Source organism: Ornithorhynchus anatinus, chromosome 3 (assembly GCF_004115215.2).
Source record: "Ornithorhynchus anatinus isolate Pmale09 chromosome 3, mOrnAna1.pri.v4, whole genome shotgun sequence".
Taxonomy (NCBI): Eukaryota; Metazoa; Chordata; class Mammalia; order Monotremata; family Ornithorhynchidae; genus Ornithorhynchus; species Ornithorhynchus anatinus.
In genome coordinates, this window is record NC_041730.1 from 98,146,289 (window position 1) to 98,161,767 (window position 15,479).

Consider the following 15,479-nt stretch of genomic DNA (forward strand, 5'->3'; position numbering starts at 1 on the left):
TACTGTGCTCAAAAAGCATTTCGAAGACTACAGCAGGGTTTGGAGGCATAATCCCCGCTTTCAAACAAATTACAGTCTAAAGGGTGAAGCAGACAGAAATAATTTACAGATAGTAGGAAGAAGTGGATATGGATAAGTGGAGATGAATGCGAGAAGCAGTGTGGCTTAGTGGAAAGATCCGGGCTTGGGATTCAGAGGTCATGGGTTTTAATTCCAGCTGTGTGACTTTGGGCAAGTCACTTAAGTTCTCTGAGCCTCAGTTACCTCATCTGTAAAAGGGGGCTTGGGACTGTGAGCCCCACGTGGGACAAACTGATCACTTTATATCTCTCCCAGTGCTTAGAACAGTGCTTGGCACATAGTTAGCGCTTAACAAATACCATAATTATTATTATTATTATGAGTTCATGCTTCAATAGGAAATAAGCATATGAAAGTCCATCTGTACAGAAGTGCTATGTGAGGTTGTGGATACACAAATACACAGTTAGTGCAGAAGTGCCAAAGTGGACCTGGGGGATTTGAGTATCATGGGTCTGATACTCTTCGGGGAAGATTCTTAAAAAGAAATTGGCCCCTCAGTCCCAATTGATCATCAATATTATTACAACTAGTGTGGACGATCATGATAAGAATAGTGGTACTTGTTAAGTGGTTACTGTCTGCTAAGATCTGTACTAAACTATGGGGAAGTAGGAAGCCTAAGTAGGAAGGAGACCATTGTTTAGAAAAATACACCAAAACCAGAGTAGCCACCCCTTGGCCTTCATCAAGAGGCCATTATTTGACTGTCCTCTGTGAAACAGAGATAATTAAGTAGAGAAATAATACATCCCTATGTGATAATATGAAAATTAAAACATTAGTGGATTACCTTTCTTGCTATATTTAATATACAGACGGAAACGATAAGCTAGGTCTGAATAATAAAAGTTATCGTGGTATTTATCAAGTGTTTAGTATGTGCCGAGCATTGTGCTATGCGCTAGGGTAAACAGAGTTTGATCAGATCAGACATAGTCCCTGTTCCTCAATGGGCTCACGGTCTAAACGGAAGGGAGAATATGTATTTAATCCCTATTTTACCATTTGAGATTGAGGCACAGATAAATTAAGTGACTTATCCTAGGTCACCCAGCTGACAAGTGACAGAGCTGGGATTGGAACTAAGGCATCCTGACTTCCAGTTCTGTTCACTTTTCACTAATAAGGTTAGTAAAAATATCCAGGAAAACCACTGGAAATAGATTTATTTCTTTTTATCTTTTAATAACTCTGCATTCATTTTAAGCTTCTAGCCTCATTTTTCCTCTTTGCAAAATAGATAGCATATTTATACATGCCGTATCACATGAGTATTCTCAGATACAAAGTTTTGTGAAGCTTACTGAGACTATTAGATGGAATAGAACATATGTTACTGAAAAATATCCCGATCCCAATTCTTTAACAATTTTTTTTCTTTCACGTTCTCTGTTTGGTGGTTCCCGAGCTCTTTCATATAAAATAAAACAAAATTTAGAATGGAGGTAATATTAATAATGGTACTTCTTAAACGCTTACGACGTGTCAAGAGCTATTCTAAGCACTGAGGTAGATACGAGCTAATCATGTTGGGCACAGCCCCTGTCCCACATTGGGCTCACAATCTTAATCCACATTTTAATAATAATAGTAATGATTGCGGTATTCGTTCAGCACTTACTGTTTGCCAGGCCGTAAACTAAGCTCTGGGGTGGATTCAAGCAAATCGGGTTGGACACAATCCCTGTCCCGCCCAGGGCCCACAGTCTTCATCCCCACTTTACAGATGAGGTAACTGAGGCACAGAGAAGCAAAGTGACTTGTCCAAGGTCACACAGCAGGCAAGTGGCGGAGCCGACATTAGAACCCAGGTCCTTCCGACTCCCAGGCCCAGGCTCTAGCCACTAGGTCATGCTGGCCACCAGGTCATGCTGCTTCCCAGCATGGGAAGCGGATCTTATCCCTCTTTTGAGATTTTGCAAAGCCACTCACTAAATGGGAAAAAATGTATATTCTTTAGTTTTAGACATTAAATTCAGTCCTCAGGTTTGAGCAAAGCCTCACATCACCGCCCCACGGGCGATGGAGTCTCGCGTAGGGAACGATGGATGAGGTTTGGCTCCGAGACTTGAGAACCGAGACCCTGTGAGGAGGAATTGAAGTCAGGCTGATGATGGTCCGCACAGGGCCACTTGAACTCTTAGGCCCCTGCCGGTGGCGTTTCCGCTGGGAGCCGGAGAACGGTGAGCAGGTTGGCAGGTGGGCGTGCAGTCCACGGCAAAGTAGGCACAAAAGGGATTTACACGCGAGACCTATTTACCGCTAAAATGGTCCCAGTGCAGTGCCAGTGCCGAGCTGTAGTGCCTTGGTAGCTCTCGTAGTCTTGGCCATTCATGCCGACGGGCTGATGTTTAGGATTCGTATGGGGTCCGTCCAGCTCTCGGATGATCCGTTGTGGTTTTTTGGTCAGAAACGTTCTCCACTGATGGGCAGATTTAGGACCAGAACTCAGGTCTCTTAGAGGGATAGTCTTCCTCCCATGCCGACAGCAGGACTGTGCCTTCCACTATAAAAATAATAATAATTATGGTGTTTGTTAAGCGCTTACCATATTGCCAGGCACTGTACTCAGCACTGTGATGGATACAAGCAAGTCGGGCTGGACACTCCCTGTCCCGCAAGGGGCTCACAGTCTTCACCCCCATTTTACAGATGAGGGAACTGAGGCCCAGAGAAGAGAAGAGACTTGCCTAAGGCCACACAGCAGACGAGTGGCAGAACCGGGATTAGAACCCACGACCTTCTGACTCCTAGGCCCGTGCTTTATCCACTACACCATGCTATGTCACTATACCCCTTCTGACTGGATCCTCTAGACTGTAAGCTGGCTGTGGGCAGGGAACGTGTCTGCTTCTTGTTGAATTATATTCTCCCAAGTGCTTAGTACAGTGCCCTGCACAGAGTAAACACTCAATAAATACGATCGAACGAATTCATTTCATTTTTCCCAACCTGACTGCGTAGGCATTTGGATACCGTAGAGATAGTCCTAAATATCTCTACCTGTGTCTATGCGATTATTTGCACTCTCTCTTCTTGAGAGTACTTCTTCTTTCTCTATTACACTATTCAGTACCTTGAATTTGTGCCTAGTGATATTTATTAAGAAGCTACTCTCTACCAAGCACTGTGCACATAGTAAGTGCTTAACAAATGCCATCATTATTATTATGATTATTATTATTAATCAGATCAGATACCACCCCATAGAAGGCTCGCATTTTAAGAGGGAGAGAATAAGCTTTTGTCCTGTAGATCTCTTTGGTTTTTCAAATCACTTTCATGCCAATTATCTTATTTTATTCTCACATGCCAATTATCTTATTTTATTCTCATTATTTCCCCATGAGATAAGGAGATAGAAGTATTATTGTCTCTATTTTACAAGGACCTGAGTTCTAATTGGGATTGCAACTTTTTCCGTTGTTGTTGTTAATGATGTTGTGAAGCGCTTCCTATGTGCCAGGCACTACACTAAGCGCTGGGATAGATTCAAGCTAATGGTATTTGCTATTTGTTAAGTGCTTACTATATGCACTTAGAACCCCACTGTTCTAAGCGCTGGGGTAATTGTAAGGTTATCAAGTTGTCCCACGTGGGGCTCACCGTCTTAATCCTCATTTTGCAGATCAGGTAAGTGAGGCACAGTGGAGAGAAGTGACTTGTATAAGGTCACACAGCACATAAGTGACGGAGCTGGGATTAGAACCCAGGTCCTTCTGACTCCCAGTCCCATGCTCTAGAGACTAGGCAATGCTGCTTCACTCGCCTGCTGTGTGACCTTGGGCAAGTCACTTAATGTCTCAGTGCCTCGGTTTTCTCAACTACCAAAAAGGGATACAATGTCTGTTCTCCCTACTATTGACTCTTGGTCCCTTGTGGGACATGGCCTGATGAACTTTTATCTATTTACCCCAGCATGTAGAAGAGTGCTTGACACATTGTAAGTGTTTAATAAATACTACATAAAAATTAGAAAAAAAAGAAAAATGAGACAACCTAGGACCAGAACCCAGTTCCCCTGAATCCCAGGCCTGTAACTCTTTCCACTAGACCGTGGGCTGAGTCCCCAACAGTTACATAGAATGAAAACTTTGCTATAGAGTCAAAATTCTTGGATAGCTATTCAATCACCAAGTACCTCAGAACATAAATTTGGCTTGACTTTGGTTTCCCAAGTACTTATAATTCCCTTTTTACCACAGAAAAATGGAAGAATTCTTGAATTTCAGGCAACTTCAGACGTCTTTAAAGGAAGCCATTCTTCTAGACTATTATGTGTCAGGATTCTGGTGGGCTAAAGAAATTAACTTCACCCTTCCACAACTATCAAAATTTATGACTCTGCTTTATACGTTACTGGAGAATCTTAGCGGTAAGTAGAAATTTTTCTTTACGGAAAGAAAAGGACGTTGGAATTGGCCTCTATTTTCTAAAAAATAATTACTTTTAAAAAGAGATTATTTGATTGGAAATCTTTTCATTAAAATTCTTTCCATTTTTTGTTCCCGAGTCTATCCAGGTTACAGTAAACATCTTTCAATCTCTGGGAATACATGTCGGCGCTCACCGAGACTACATTTTAATGGGCTTTGACAAAGAGATAGGTCAATCCCATTTAAAAAGCCTTACCAGAGTACAAAAAGGATCCATGTGTCAACTATTAAAATGAAGTTGTGTTTCAGGGATAGAAAGGTTTTCAGTACAGTCTCATTTTAAAGAAATCTGTGGATATGTCAGAGTGGAGGAGGTTAAGTGCCATCATTTCTGAGTTGCTGTTTTAAAATGTCGTCCCAGTTTAGGTTTTGCAAAGAACTCTGTTATTATTGCGGAGCCCTATTCTCCTGTCGTGTTTGAGTGTCCTCTGTAGGGTTGGGCTAAGACTGAACGGCCCGACCTGCCCCTGTGCTTAGTACTGGCCCTAACCTAGTGTGGAGTTCTTCTTCGATCCAGGAAAATGGGCTCTTGTCATCCTTACCTAGAATCCCCAAATGAGTCTGGCGTGTGGGTGTACTATTTCTTAAAACAAAAGCCTCCAAAAATGCAAAATAAAGGGGTAAACAATTTTACGATAAACAAATGCCAATCTTGTATCTGGCCTCTTTTTCTGCCAAGGCAGTCTCAGTTGTAATTTGCCCATTTTCGTAGCAAATATCGCCAAATCTCAGAGAACCAGAATCGGAGAACCTGAAAATAAGGGATTCATTCATTACTGCTTGCCGGGCACTGGGAGAGTATAATACAACAATAAACAGATATTCCCTGCCCTCGACGAGCTCACAGAATAGAATGGGGGAGGCAGACATTACTATTTAGTTCAATCCTATTTATTGAGCTCTGACTGTGTGCAAAGCACTGTACTAAGCGCTTTGGAGAGTACAATATAACAACAGATATATTCCTGCCAAAAACGAGCTCACGGCCTAGAGCTACAGCCGCATTATATATAAATAATAATAATAATTTTGGTATTTGTTAAGCGCTTACTATGTGCCAAGCACTGGTCAAAGCACTGGGTAGATATAAGGGAATCAGGTTGTCCCACTTGGGGCTCACAGTTTTAATCCCCACTTTTTCAGATGAGGGAACTGAGGCTCAGAGAAGTTAGATGAGTTGCCCAAAGGCATACAGCTGATAAGCGGCAGAGCCGGGATTAGAACCAACGACCTCTGACTCCCAAGCCCGGGCTCTTTCCTCTGAGCTGCGTGGCAACCCATGGCCCAGGGAATAAAAAATGATGGAACCATCCATCATTCAAGGAAGATGGGAGATGGCAGGGTGGCAATGGGAGGATATTGGGAATGGGAAAGGTGAGGAGAGCTGGTGGATGCGGGACCTAAGAGGAAACCTGCTGAATCCTCTCCCCACCTCTCTGGGACTCTCCCAAATACTGGGCTGCTAAGGATCGATGTTTTGGGGATCTTTGGGGATCACAAAAGCAACCTTAAAAAATTTCAAAGGGGAAAGGTCAGATTTCGATCAGGGATATGCTGAATAGTTAATACGGCTTTTTCTAAATCATTTGAACAAATTCACTCATCAGTGAATGTAAAAAGAATATTAGGAAGTTGTCCAAAAAAAGTATTGAAGCCGGACAGTTTCAAGGGCGTGCATAAGTTGGTGATCTAATTAGGCTGACACCATTCATTCATTTGCTCATTCAGTAGTATTTATTGAGCTCTTACCGTGTGCGGAGCGCTGTACTAAGTGCTTGGGAAGTACAATTCAGCATCAAATAGAGACAATCCCTGCCCACAGTGGGCTCACAGTCTAGAAGGGACTGTGAATTCAAAGGAAATAGTGATATTTTAAAGTGATTATTTCATTTTGAAACCAGATTTTTGATTCCTTAATGATCAGATTTGCCAGAAAATGCTCAAAATTCCATAGGGAGCAAAATCTTTTTCCAATATGTTTTCAATTCAGTCCAAATGAAAATTTATGAAATAATAGGCTGAGAATATTATTTGCCAAAGATGACACTCTTGTCTAAAAACATACTTTGATTATTATGACTTGAAATTTCCAACTTCATAGAATCAAGATTTTTTTCCAACAAAGCATGACATGTTGTTTCATGTTTTTGCTCTTGTAAAAAAAAAATCTTTGAAATTAGTAAAATTTCCACAAAATAGATAACCGAGTCAGGAAATTTAATAAAATAGTTCCCACGCATTCTTTAGCACATATTTGAACAAAATGTTAGTTTTAAAAAGGAATGGAGAAAAGTGAAAGTCATAAATTCAAAGCTCTTAGAATTCCTTTGTCATCAAAGGGGATTTAGTGAACTAGATATCGTTCCGTCAAGAAACTATTTTCAGAGGAATTGGTTAGGCGAACTTTAAATTAGCAGTGAAGGAACAAAAGGTTTCATGTATTTAGTTTCTATAGTACAGTACGTAGTATCTAGCGATCTTAGAAACAAGTGGTAGAGTTATCGCCATGCAGAAGTAGTCTGAGATAGATTCACTGCGTAGCGGTGTGGCCTACTAGAAGGAGCCCGGGCCTGGGAATCAGAGAACCAGGGTTCTAATCAGAGGAGCGGCGTGGCTCAATGGAAAGAGCCCGGGCTTTGGAGTCAGAGATCATGGGTTCGAATCCTGGCTCGGTCACTTGTCAGCTGTGTGACTTTGGGCAAGTCACTTCACTTCTCAGTGCCTCAGTTACCTCATCTGTAAAATGGGGATGAAGACTGGGAGCCCCATGTGAGACAACCTGATTCCCCTGTATCTCCTCCAGTGCTTAGAACAGTGCTCGGCACATAGTAAGCGCTTAATAAATACCAACATTATTCTTCTTCTTATTATTATTAATCCCATCTCTGCCACTTGTCTGCTATGTGACCTTGGGCAAGTCACTTAACTTCTCTGTGCTCCAATGTCCAAATCTTTAAAACAGGGATTAAATCCTGCTCCCTCTAAATTAGATTGTGAGCTCCAGGAGGGCCGGGAATGTGTCCAACCCGATTAGCTTGTATTCACCCCAGTGCTTAGTATAGTGTTTGGCACATAAATAAGAGCTTCACAACTGCCAGAAATATTATTATATTATCATATGAGAAAATAAGACAGTTAAATTTTAGAAAGAAGAAAGTTTTGATAATCACAACCTCATCCTTTCTCTACTAAATAGGCTTATATTATGAATTTCTATATATGTGTTATATGAAATATGTTCTTTTTATAGATTTCTCTGTACTTGTTTTAATGGTGTAGAGCTCCACAAGGATGGGACCCGTGTCCGGTTTCAACCTGTGTATCTCTTTCCTAGTGCTTACTACCGTGCTCTGCACACAGAAAGTGTTTAATGGATGCTATTACTACTATTGTTCAAACTTAGCATCTAAAAGAGGCAGATAAATCGATTTTAATAATAATAATAATAATGTTGATATTTGTTAAGCGCTTACTATGTGCAGAGCACTGTTCTAAGCGCTGGGGTAGACACAGGGGAATCAGGTTGTCCCATATGAGGCTCACAGTTAATCCCCATTTTACAGATGAGGGAACTGAGGCACAGAGAAGTTATGTGACTTGCCCAAGGTCACACAGCTGCCAAGTGTCAGAGCCAGGATTTGAACCCATGACCTCTGACTCCCAAGCCCGGGCTCTTTCCACTGAGCCACACTGCTTCTCTATGGGTAATTTGGGAGAGATGGCATGTAGATGGCTGTCACTTGTCAGCTGTGTGACTGTGGGCAAGTCACTTAACTTCTCTGTGCCTCAGTGACCTCATCTGTAAAATGGGGATTAACCGTGAGCCTCACATGGGACAACCTCATTACCCTGTATCTACCCCAGCGCTTAGAACAGTGCTCGGCACATAGTAAGCGCTTAACAAATACCAACGTTATTATTATTATGTAGGGTGGGGCAGTGGAGTGGGAATACTGCAAATGATACAGGAAATTGGATTAAAAAGAGGGAAAGCATTTTTAATTAGGGGCAAAAGAGAATGCTGGATAGGAAACTGACATGCTCAGTGAAAAAGGGAAGCCTTCAAATTAATGGTCTATGTGGCTGGAATACTGAATTCATTCATTAATAAGAAACAATTAAGAAGCGGTGAAGATTGCAAAACTTAGCATCAAAGAGGCCATGAAATATCAATTAAAAATTGAACATATAAGAGTAACAGAACAAGAAATATTACCTACGTCATTATGAATCTTCTTTGAAAGCTTATAATGAGATGACAATAAAACTGTCGTCATTATTCTGCACTGCAAGATATTATTCCCAGCTATTTCATGGCAAAAAAATTTGGGGGGGGGTTTTGTTTTTTCCAAATAGTATTTGTTAAGCGCTTTCTATGTGCCAGACATAGTACTAAGCATTGGGGTAGATACAAGATAATCAGGTTGAACCGAGTCCATGCCCCATATGGGGCTCACAGTCTTAAACCCCATTTTACAGATGAGGTAACTGATGCTCAGGTCACGCAGTAGACAAGTGACAGAACTGGGATTAATTAATCAATGAGTTGTATTTGTTGAGCGCTTACTGTGTGCGGAGCACTGTGCTAACCACTTGAAAGAGTACAATTATAATGGATTGGATAGACACATTCCCTGCCTTTGACTCTTTTCCCTGCTGCTGCTGCTGCCCAGCACAGGTGAATCAACTTTATCCGCCACCTCAGCTTAGACCTTTCCATTACAGTAACCCTGGCGAGAGAATATCTCTCAGTGGCATAACTCTAAGCTTCACTGGCTTACAGAAACTCTCCTGCCACGATAAGGCGTCGATTCAAAATAGAGATATAATTTCATACCGGGATATAAAAGTCATGTCGAAATCTTTGCGAGTAAACTCCTGTAGACTCTAAGCTCATTTTGGGCATGGGGGGGTGTCTACCAACTCTGTTGTATTGTACCCCGCCCAACCTCTTAGTACAGTGCTTTGCATACAGGAAGCGCTCAATATGATCGATCGATCGATTGATTAGCGAAAACATGCTTCAAATCCCTCTTCTCCCACGCGTATCCCTTATGGCTCTCCTACACCTCTAGCTTGTGCTGGCCCACCCTGTCTCTTGCTCTACAGCAGCTAATGAGTCAATTCATCAGACACATTTACTGAGCAGCTACTGTGGAAAAGCATTGGGAGAGTGCAGTAGAATGAGCAGCTATGATCTCTGACCTTAAGAAGTGTAGAATCTAGCAGGGAAGACAGGCACTGGAATGGATGACAGGAGAAGAGCGGTAAAGAGGATGTGGACATGAGTTGGGGTTTAAGTCATAGAGTATATAAAATAAGTGTATAAGTGCTTTGGGATGTTGAGCGTACTTTAGGCTTAGGTGCTGTGGAAATGCTGAAATGGAAGATTTCAATCAGTCGATCGTATTTAATGAGTGCTTACTGTGTGCAGAGCACTGTACTACTAAGGGCTTGGAAAGTACAATTCAGGAAGATATGAGGGGAATATAAACTGGGAAGGTTATAAATTAATCTGGGAAAGCCTCCTGGAAGAAATATAATTAAAGAAGGGGTTTGACTCTCCTATATTTCTCAGCAGCTTCTCAAGAGCAGATTTCTCACTTCCAATCAAAATTTAACCCCTCCACAGGTGCCTCTGACCCCGTCCCTTCTCACCTTATCAAAACAATTGCTCACTCTCTGACTGGCATCTTCAACTCTTTGCTTTCCAGTGATTCCTCCCCAATGGCTTTCAAGCATTCCCATTTATCCGCTAACCTAAAAAAAAACAAAAAACCTCCCTTAACTCCAGTTATCACCCCATCTCTCTCCAACTATTCCTATCCAAACTCCTTGAGCGAGTTATTTTCACTCACCGCTTCCACTTCCTTTCCTCCAATTATCTTCTCGACCCTCTGCAATCTGTCTTCCACCGCCTTTACTCCATGGAAATGTCTTTCTCTGAGCTCATCGGTCACCTCCTTCTCGCCAAATCCAGTGGGCACCACTCCAACCCGAAATCTACTCAAACTCTCTGGGGCCACCCCTTAATCAATCACTCAATCGACCATACTTAATGATCATTTAATAATAATAATAATAATAATGTTGGTATTTGTTAAGCGCTCACTATGTGCAGAGCACTGTTCTAAGCGCTGGGGTAGATACAGGGTAAGCAGCTTGTCCCTCGTGAGGCTCACAGTTAATCCCCATTTTACAGATGAGGTAAATGAGGCCCAGAGAAGTTAAATAACTTGCCCACAGTCACACAGCTGACGAGTGGCATAGCCGGGATTCTAACCCATGACCTCTGACTCCCAAGCCCGGACTCTTTCCACTGAGCCATTTACTAAGTGCGTGGAAGAGTACAATATAACAGAGTTAGTAGACATGTTCCCTGACCATGAGAAGCTTAATGGGATCTGTGCATACATGATTTGGAGCTGAGGGTAGGGTGAATAAAGAGCATAAATCTAAGTGCAAGGCTGATCTACTACAACCCAACCCACTTTTCTAATGGTACCCTAGTTCCTCTCCCAGACTTCTCTATCACCGTGGATGGCACGACCATCCTTCCCGTCTCTCGGGCCCGCGATCTCGGTGTCATCCTCGACTCGTCTCTCTCGTTCACCCCACGCATCCTATCCGTTACCGAGACCTGCCGGTTTCACCTCTACGATATCGCCAAGATCCGCCCTTTCCTCTCCACCCAGACGGCTACCTTACTGTTACGGGCTCTCGTTATATCCCGGTTAGACTACCGTGTCGGCCTTCTCTCTGACCTCCCTTCCTCCTCTCTCGCCCCGCTCCGGTCTATTCTTCACTCCGCTGCCCGGCTCCTCTTCCTGCAGAAATGATCTGGGCGTATCATTCCCCTTCTTTTCCCCCCTTTCCCTCTGCTCCTCCCCCTCTCCCTTCCCATCCCCTCAGCACTGTACTCGTCCGCTCAACTGTATATATTTCCATTACCCTATTTATTTTGTTAATGAAATGTACATCGCCTCGATTCTATTTAGTTGCCATTGTTTTTACGAGATGTTCTTCCCCTCGATTCTATTTATCGCCATCGTTCTCGTCTGTCCGTCTCCCCCGATTAGACCGTAAGCCCGTCAGACGGCAGGGACTGTCTCTATCTGTTGCCGACCTGTTCATTCCAAGCGCTTAGTACAGTGCTCTGCACATAGTAAGCGCTCAATAAATACTATTGAATGAATGAATTAATGAATTTGTGTACCGCAGTCCTGTCTATCACATGGCCAAACCTATGCCCACATCTTGTCTCCATCCTGGAACTCCCTCCCCCTTCATATTCATTCAGTCATTCAATCGTATTTATTGAGCGCTTACTGGGTTCAGAGCATCTGACCATCCACCACTCTCTCCACCTTGGAAACCCTCCTAAAATCACATCTCCTCCCCGGCTTTCTCTGACTGAGCTGTCTTTCCCCCATGCCCTCTCCTCTGTCGACCTTGTAACACTTAAATACTTTGATACACTTCTGTAAACATCCTTATACACTACTATTTCTCCTACCTGTAATTTATTTTAATGTTTGTCTCCCGCTATAGACTCTAAACTCCTTGAGAGCAGGGATTGTGTCTGCCAACAAGAAGCAGCGTGGCTCAATGGAGAGAGCCCGGGCTTGGAAGTCAGACGTCATGGGTTTGAATCCCGGCTCTGCCACTTGGTAGCTGTGTGACCTTGGGCGAGTCACTTAACTTCTCTGGGCTTCAGTTACCTCATCTCTAAAATGGGGATTAACTGTGAGCCTCACCTGGGACAACCTGACTACCCTGTATCTACCCCAGCGCTTAGAATAGTGCTGTGCACATAATAAGCGCTTAACAAATACCAGCATTATGATTATTTTCTCAAGGACTCAGTACAGGGTTCCGCATTCTGTAAATGTTCTGTAATACCATTTACTGGGTGAGTTATGCTCTCTCAGATAAGGCAGCGTGGTTCAGTGGAAAGAGCAGGGACTTGGGAGTCAGAGGTCAGGGTTTCGAATCTCGGCTCTGCCACTTGTCAGCTGTGTGACTGTGGGCAAATCACTTAACCTCTCTGGGCCTCAGTTACCTCATCTGTAAAATGGGGATCAGGACAGTGAGCCTCACGTGGGACAACCTGATTACCCTGTATCTACCCCAGTGCTTAGAACAGTGCTCTGCACATAGTAAGCGCTTCACAAATACCTACATAATTATTATTGCGGGGCAGGGAGGGAGAGATAATGAGAGTGTGAGGTCAATGGTGGTGGAGAGGAGAGAGGCACCAAGAGTAGGTTAACTTGAGAAGCCGTAAAGTGCAGTTTGGAATGTAGTGGGAGAAGAGAGTGGATAAGTAGAAGGGAGAGCGCTGAATAAGTATGAAGATGATGGCCAGGACTTTCTGCTTGATATGGAGACAAGTGGGCAATCACTCTAGGTTTTCGGTAGGGAGAGGTGTGCAGCTAAGCATTTCAGAAAAATTATCCTGGCAGCAGAAGTGAAGTATGGACTAGAGATCAGAAAGACAGGGACGTGGGGAAAACAGCGAGTGATATAAGTGCCTAGACCGATGCAGTGGCCATTTGGAAGGAGAGGAAGGGGCAAAGCCCGGAAATACTGTGGACTTAATACCAGCAGGATTTGGGGACACACCCATTCGGAGTGCTGAAAAGAGAGGGAGGAATCACAGATAACCCCAAGGTTGTGGAAATCATAGACCTATCAGTGGATAAGAACGTTAGGTGGAGAGGATTTCGGCGGAAGATGAAGAGTTCAGTTTTAAACATGTTGAGCTTGAGGGGCTGGCAGGACATACAAGTAGAGATGCCCTGGAAGCAGGGGGAAATGTGAGATTATAGAGCAGGAAAGAGGTCAGGGACTAGGAGTGTCCACATAGAAATGGTAAAAGATAAGTTTTCTGAGGAAGTGAGGGTAAAGTGATGGGACTTAAAACTGTGCCTGATAGATACCCACAGTTAAGGAGATAGAGGGAGAGCTGGGGAAAGGATATTGTTTCTAGAAGAGAATGGCTACCAAAGTTCATTATCTCATTATCCCACTTGAGGAATGCTCAGTCAATATATTCCTTTTTCTCATGTTCTTCCTGAGAAGCACCTTGACTTCTGTCTTTGGGTTTTGATCACTAAAGAAGTTTGTATTTGATTCCTTTTGTTACTAACTGCCATCCCCTTGCTATTCCAAGTCACCACAACAGGCAATGTGGAGATTTCACTCCAGAGAGTAGCCATAATGATAATAATGCTAATTATAATAATGGTATTTGTTAAGTGCTTACTGTGTGCCAGGCACTGTACTAAGAAAGGATACAAGGAAATCAGGTTGGACAAAGTCCCTCTCCTACGTGGGGTTCACAGCCCCAATCCCCATTTTACAGATGAGGTAACAGAGGCCCAGAGAAATGAAGTGACTTGCTCAAAGTCACAAAGCAGACAGGTGGCAGAGCCTGGATTAGAACCCATGACCTTCTGACTTCTAGGCCCATGCTCTAGTCACTGCACCACGCAGCTTCTCATGCCATGCCAGGTCCAAGCTAGAAGCCACATAGCCTACTGGCTAGAACACAGGCTTGAGAGTCAGAAGGACCTATATTTTAATCCCAGCTCCATCACTTGTCTGCTGTGAAACCTTAGACATGTCATTTCACTTCTCTGGGCCTCATTTCTGTCACCTTTAAAAGGGGGATTATAATAATGTTGGTATTTGTTAAGCGCTTACTAGGTGCCGAGCACTGTTCTAAGCGCTGGGGTAGACACAGGGGAATCAGGATGTCCCACGTGGGGCTCACAGTCTTCATCCCCATTTTACAGATGAGGTAACTGAGGCACAGAGAAGTTAAGTGACTCGCCCACAGTCACACAGCTGACAAGTGGCAGAGCTGGGATTCAAACTCATGACCTCTGACTCCAGAGCCCGTGCTCTTTCCACTGAGCCACGCTGCTTCTCTAACTTATGTGATCCCCATATGGGACATGAAGTATGTCCAACGCGATTAACTTGTATCTACCCCAGTGCTTAGGACAGTGCCTGGCACATTGTAAGCATTTAACAAATACTATAAAGAAAAGAAGTTCTTCCAGCAAGCCCCTTAGGCCAGAAGGGGAGACATCTTTCAGTTTCCGGAGTGCTGGGGGAATTACTGGGGACTCAGTGAGTTCCCTGAGCCTTGTCTTGTCTTAGAGAAGCAGCGTGGCTTAGTGGCAAGAGCCCAGGCTTGGGAGTCAGGACGTGGGTTCTAATCCTGGCTCTGCCACTTTCCTGCTGTGTGACCTTGGGCAAGCCACTTAACTCCTCTGTGCCTCAGTTACCTCATCTGTAAAATGGGGATTAAGACCGAGAGCCCCACGTGGGACAACCTGATTACCTCGTATCTACCCCAGTGCTTAGAACAGGGCTTGGCTCATAGTAAGCTCTTCACAAATGGCATAATTATCATTATTATTTTGCTGTCGATTCGTCTCCGACCCATAGCGGCGCCATGGGCACATCTCTCCCAGAAGGCCCCACCTCTAGCTGCAATCCTTCTGGTAGTGGATCCACAGAGTTTTCTTGGTAAAAATATGGAATTGGTTTACCATTGCCTCCTTCCGTGCAGTAAACCAGAGTATCAGCCCTCGACTCTCTCCCATGCCTCTGCTGCCCGGCTCGGGTGGGTTTTGACCTGTAGCAGATTGCCTTCCACTCGTTAGCCACTGGCCAAACTAGGAATGGAACGGGTAGGCCTCTGCTTGACTCTCCCTCCCATAGCCGAGACTGGTAGAGTACTGGAAACTCTCCAGGTGTGACCCTGAGAGGGGGGTTCCCTGAGTACCTCTTCTCAAACAAATAGCCACCATTGCTTTAAGGGTCTCACAACTACTGAATAGGAAACTGGTGGCAAACTAGTGTAGTGTACAGGAACTAGCTGAATTGCCAAGGTTTTGCCCCATTTAGGGAACCGACCTAAAAAACTGATCCTCTGAGAAGCAG

At 43.7% G+C, this 15,479-nt stretch overlaps 1 protein-coding gene and 1 non-coding gene across 4 annotated transcripts in view; one reads left to right on the forward strand and one right to left on the reverse strand.

Moving 5' to 3' along the window:
- CABCOCO1 (ciliary associated calcium binding coiled-coil 1) overlaps nucleotides 1–15,479 on the forward strand; it is a 186,012-nt gene that overhangs the window by 35,170 nt on the left and 135,363 nt on the right. For 2 of the 3 annotated variants that reach the window (XM_039911543.1, XM_007660634.4), the window contains exon 3: nucleotides 4,290–4,459. In XM_039911543.1, coding sequence (XP_039767477.1) covers nucleotides 4,290–4,459 — 170 coding nt within the window. The remainder of the gene's footprint in view (nucleotides 1–4,289; nucleotides 4,460–15,479) is intronic. The other variant, XM_039911544.1, reaches the window with a different exon arrangement.
- Nucleotides 15,170–15,307, reverse strand: LOC114810629. Its single transcript, XR_003758324.1, has one exon. It is a non-coding gene; the product is annotated as a small nucleolar RNA SNORA7 (small nucleolar RNA).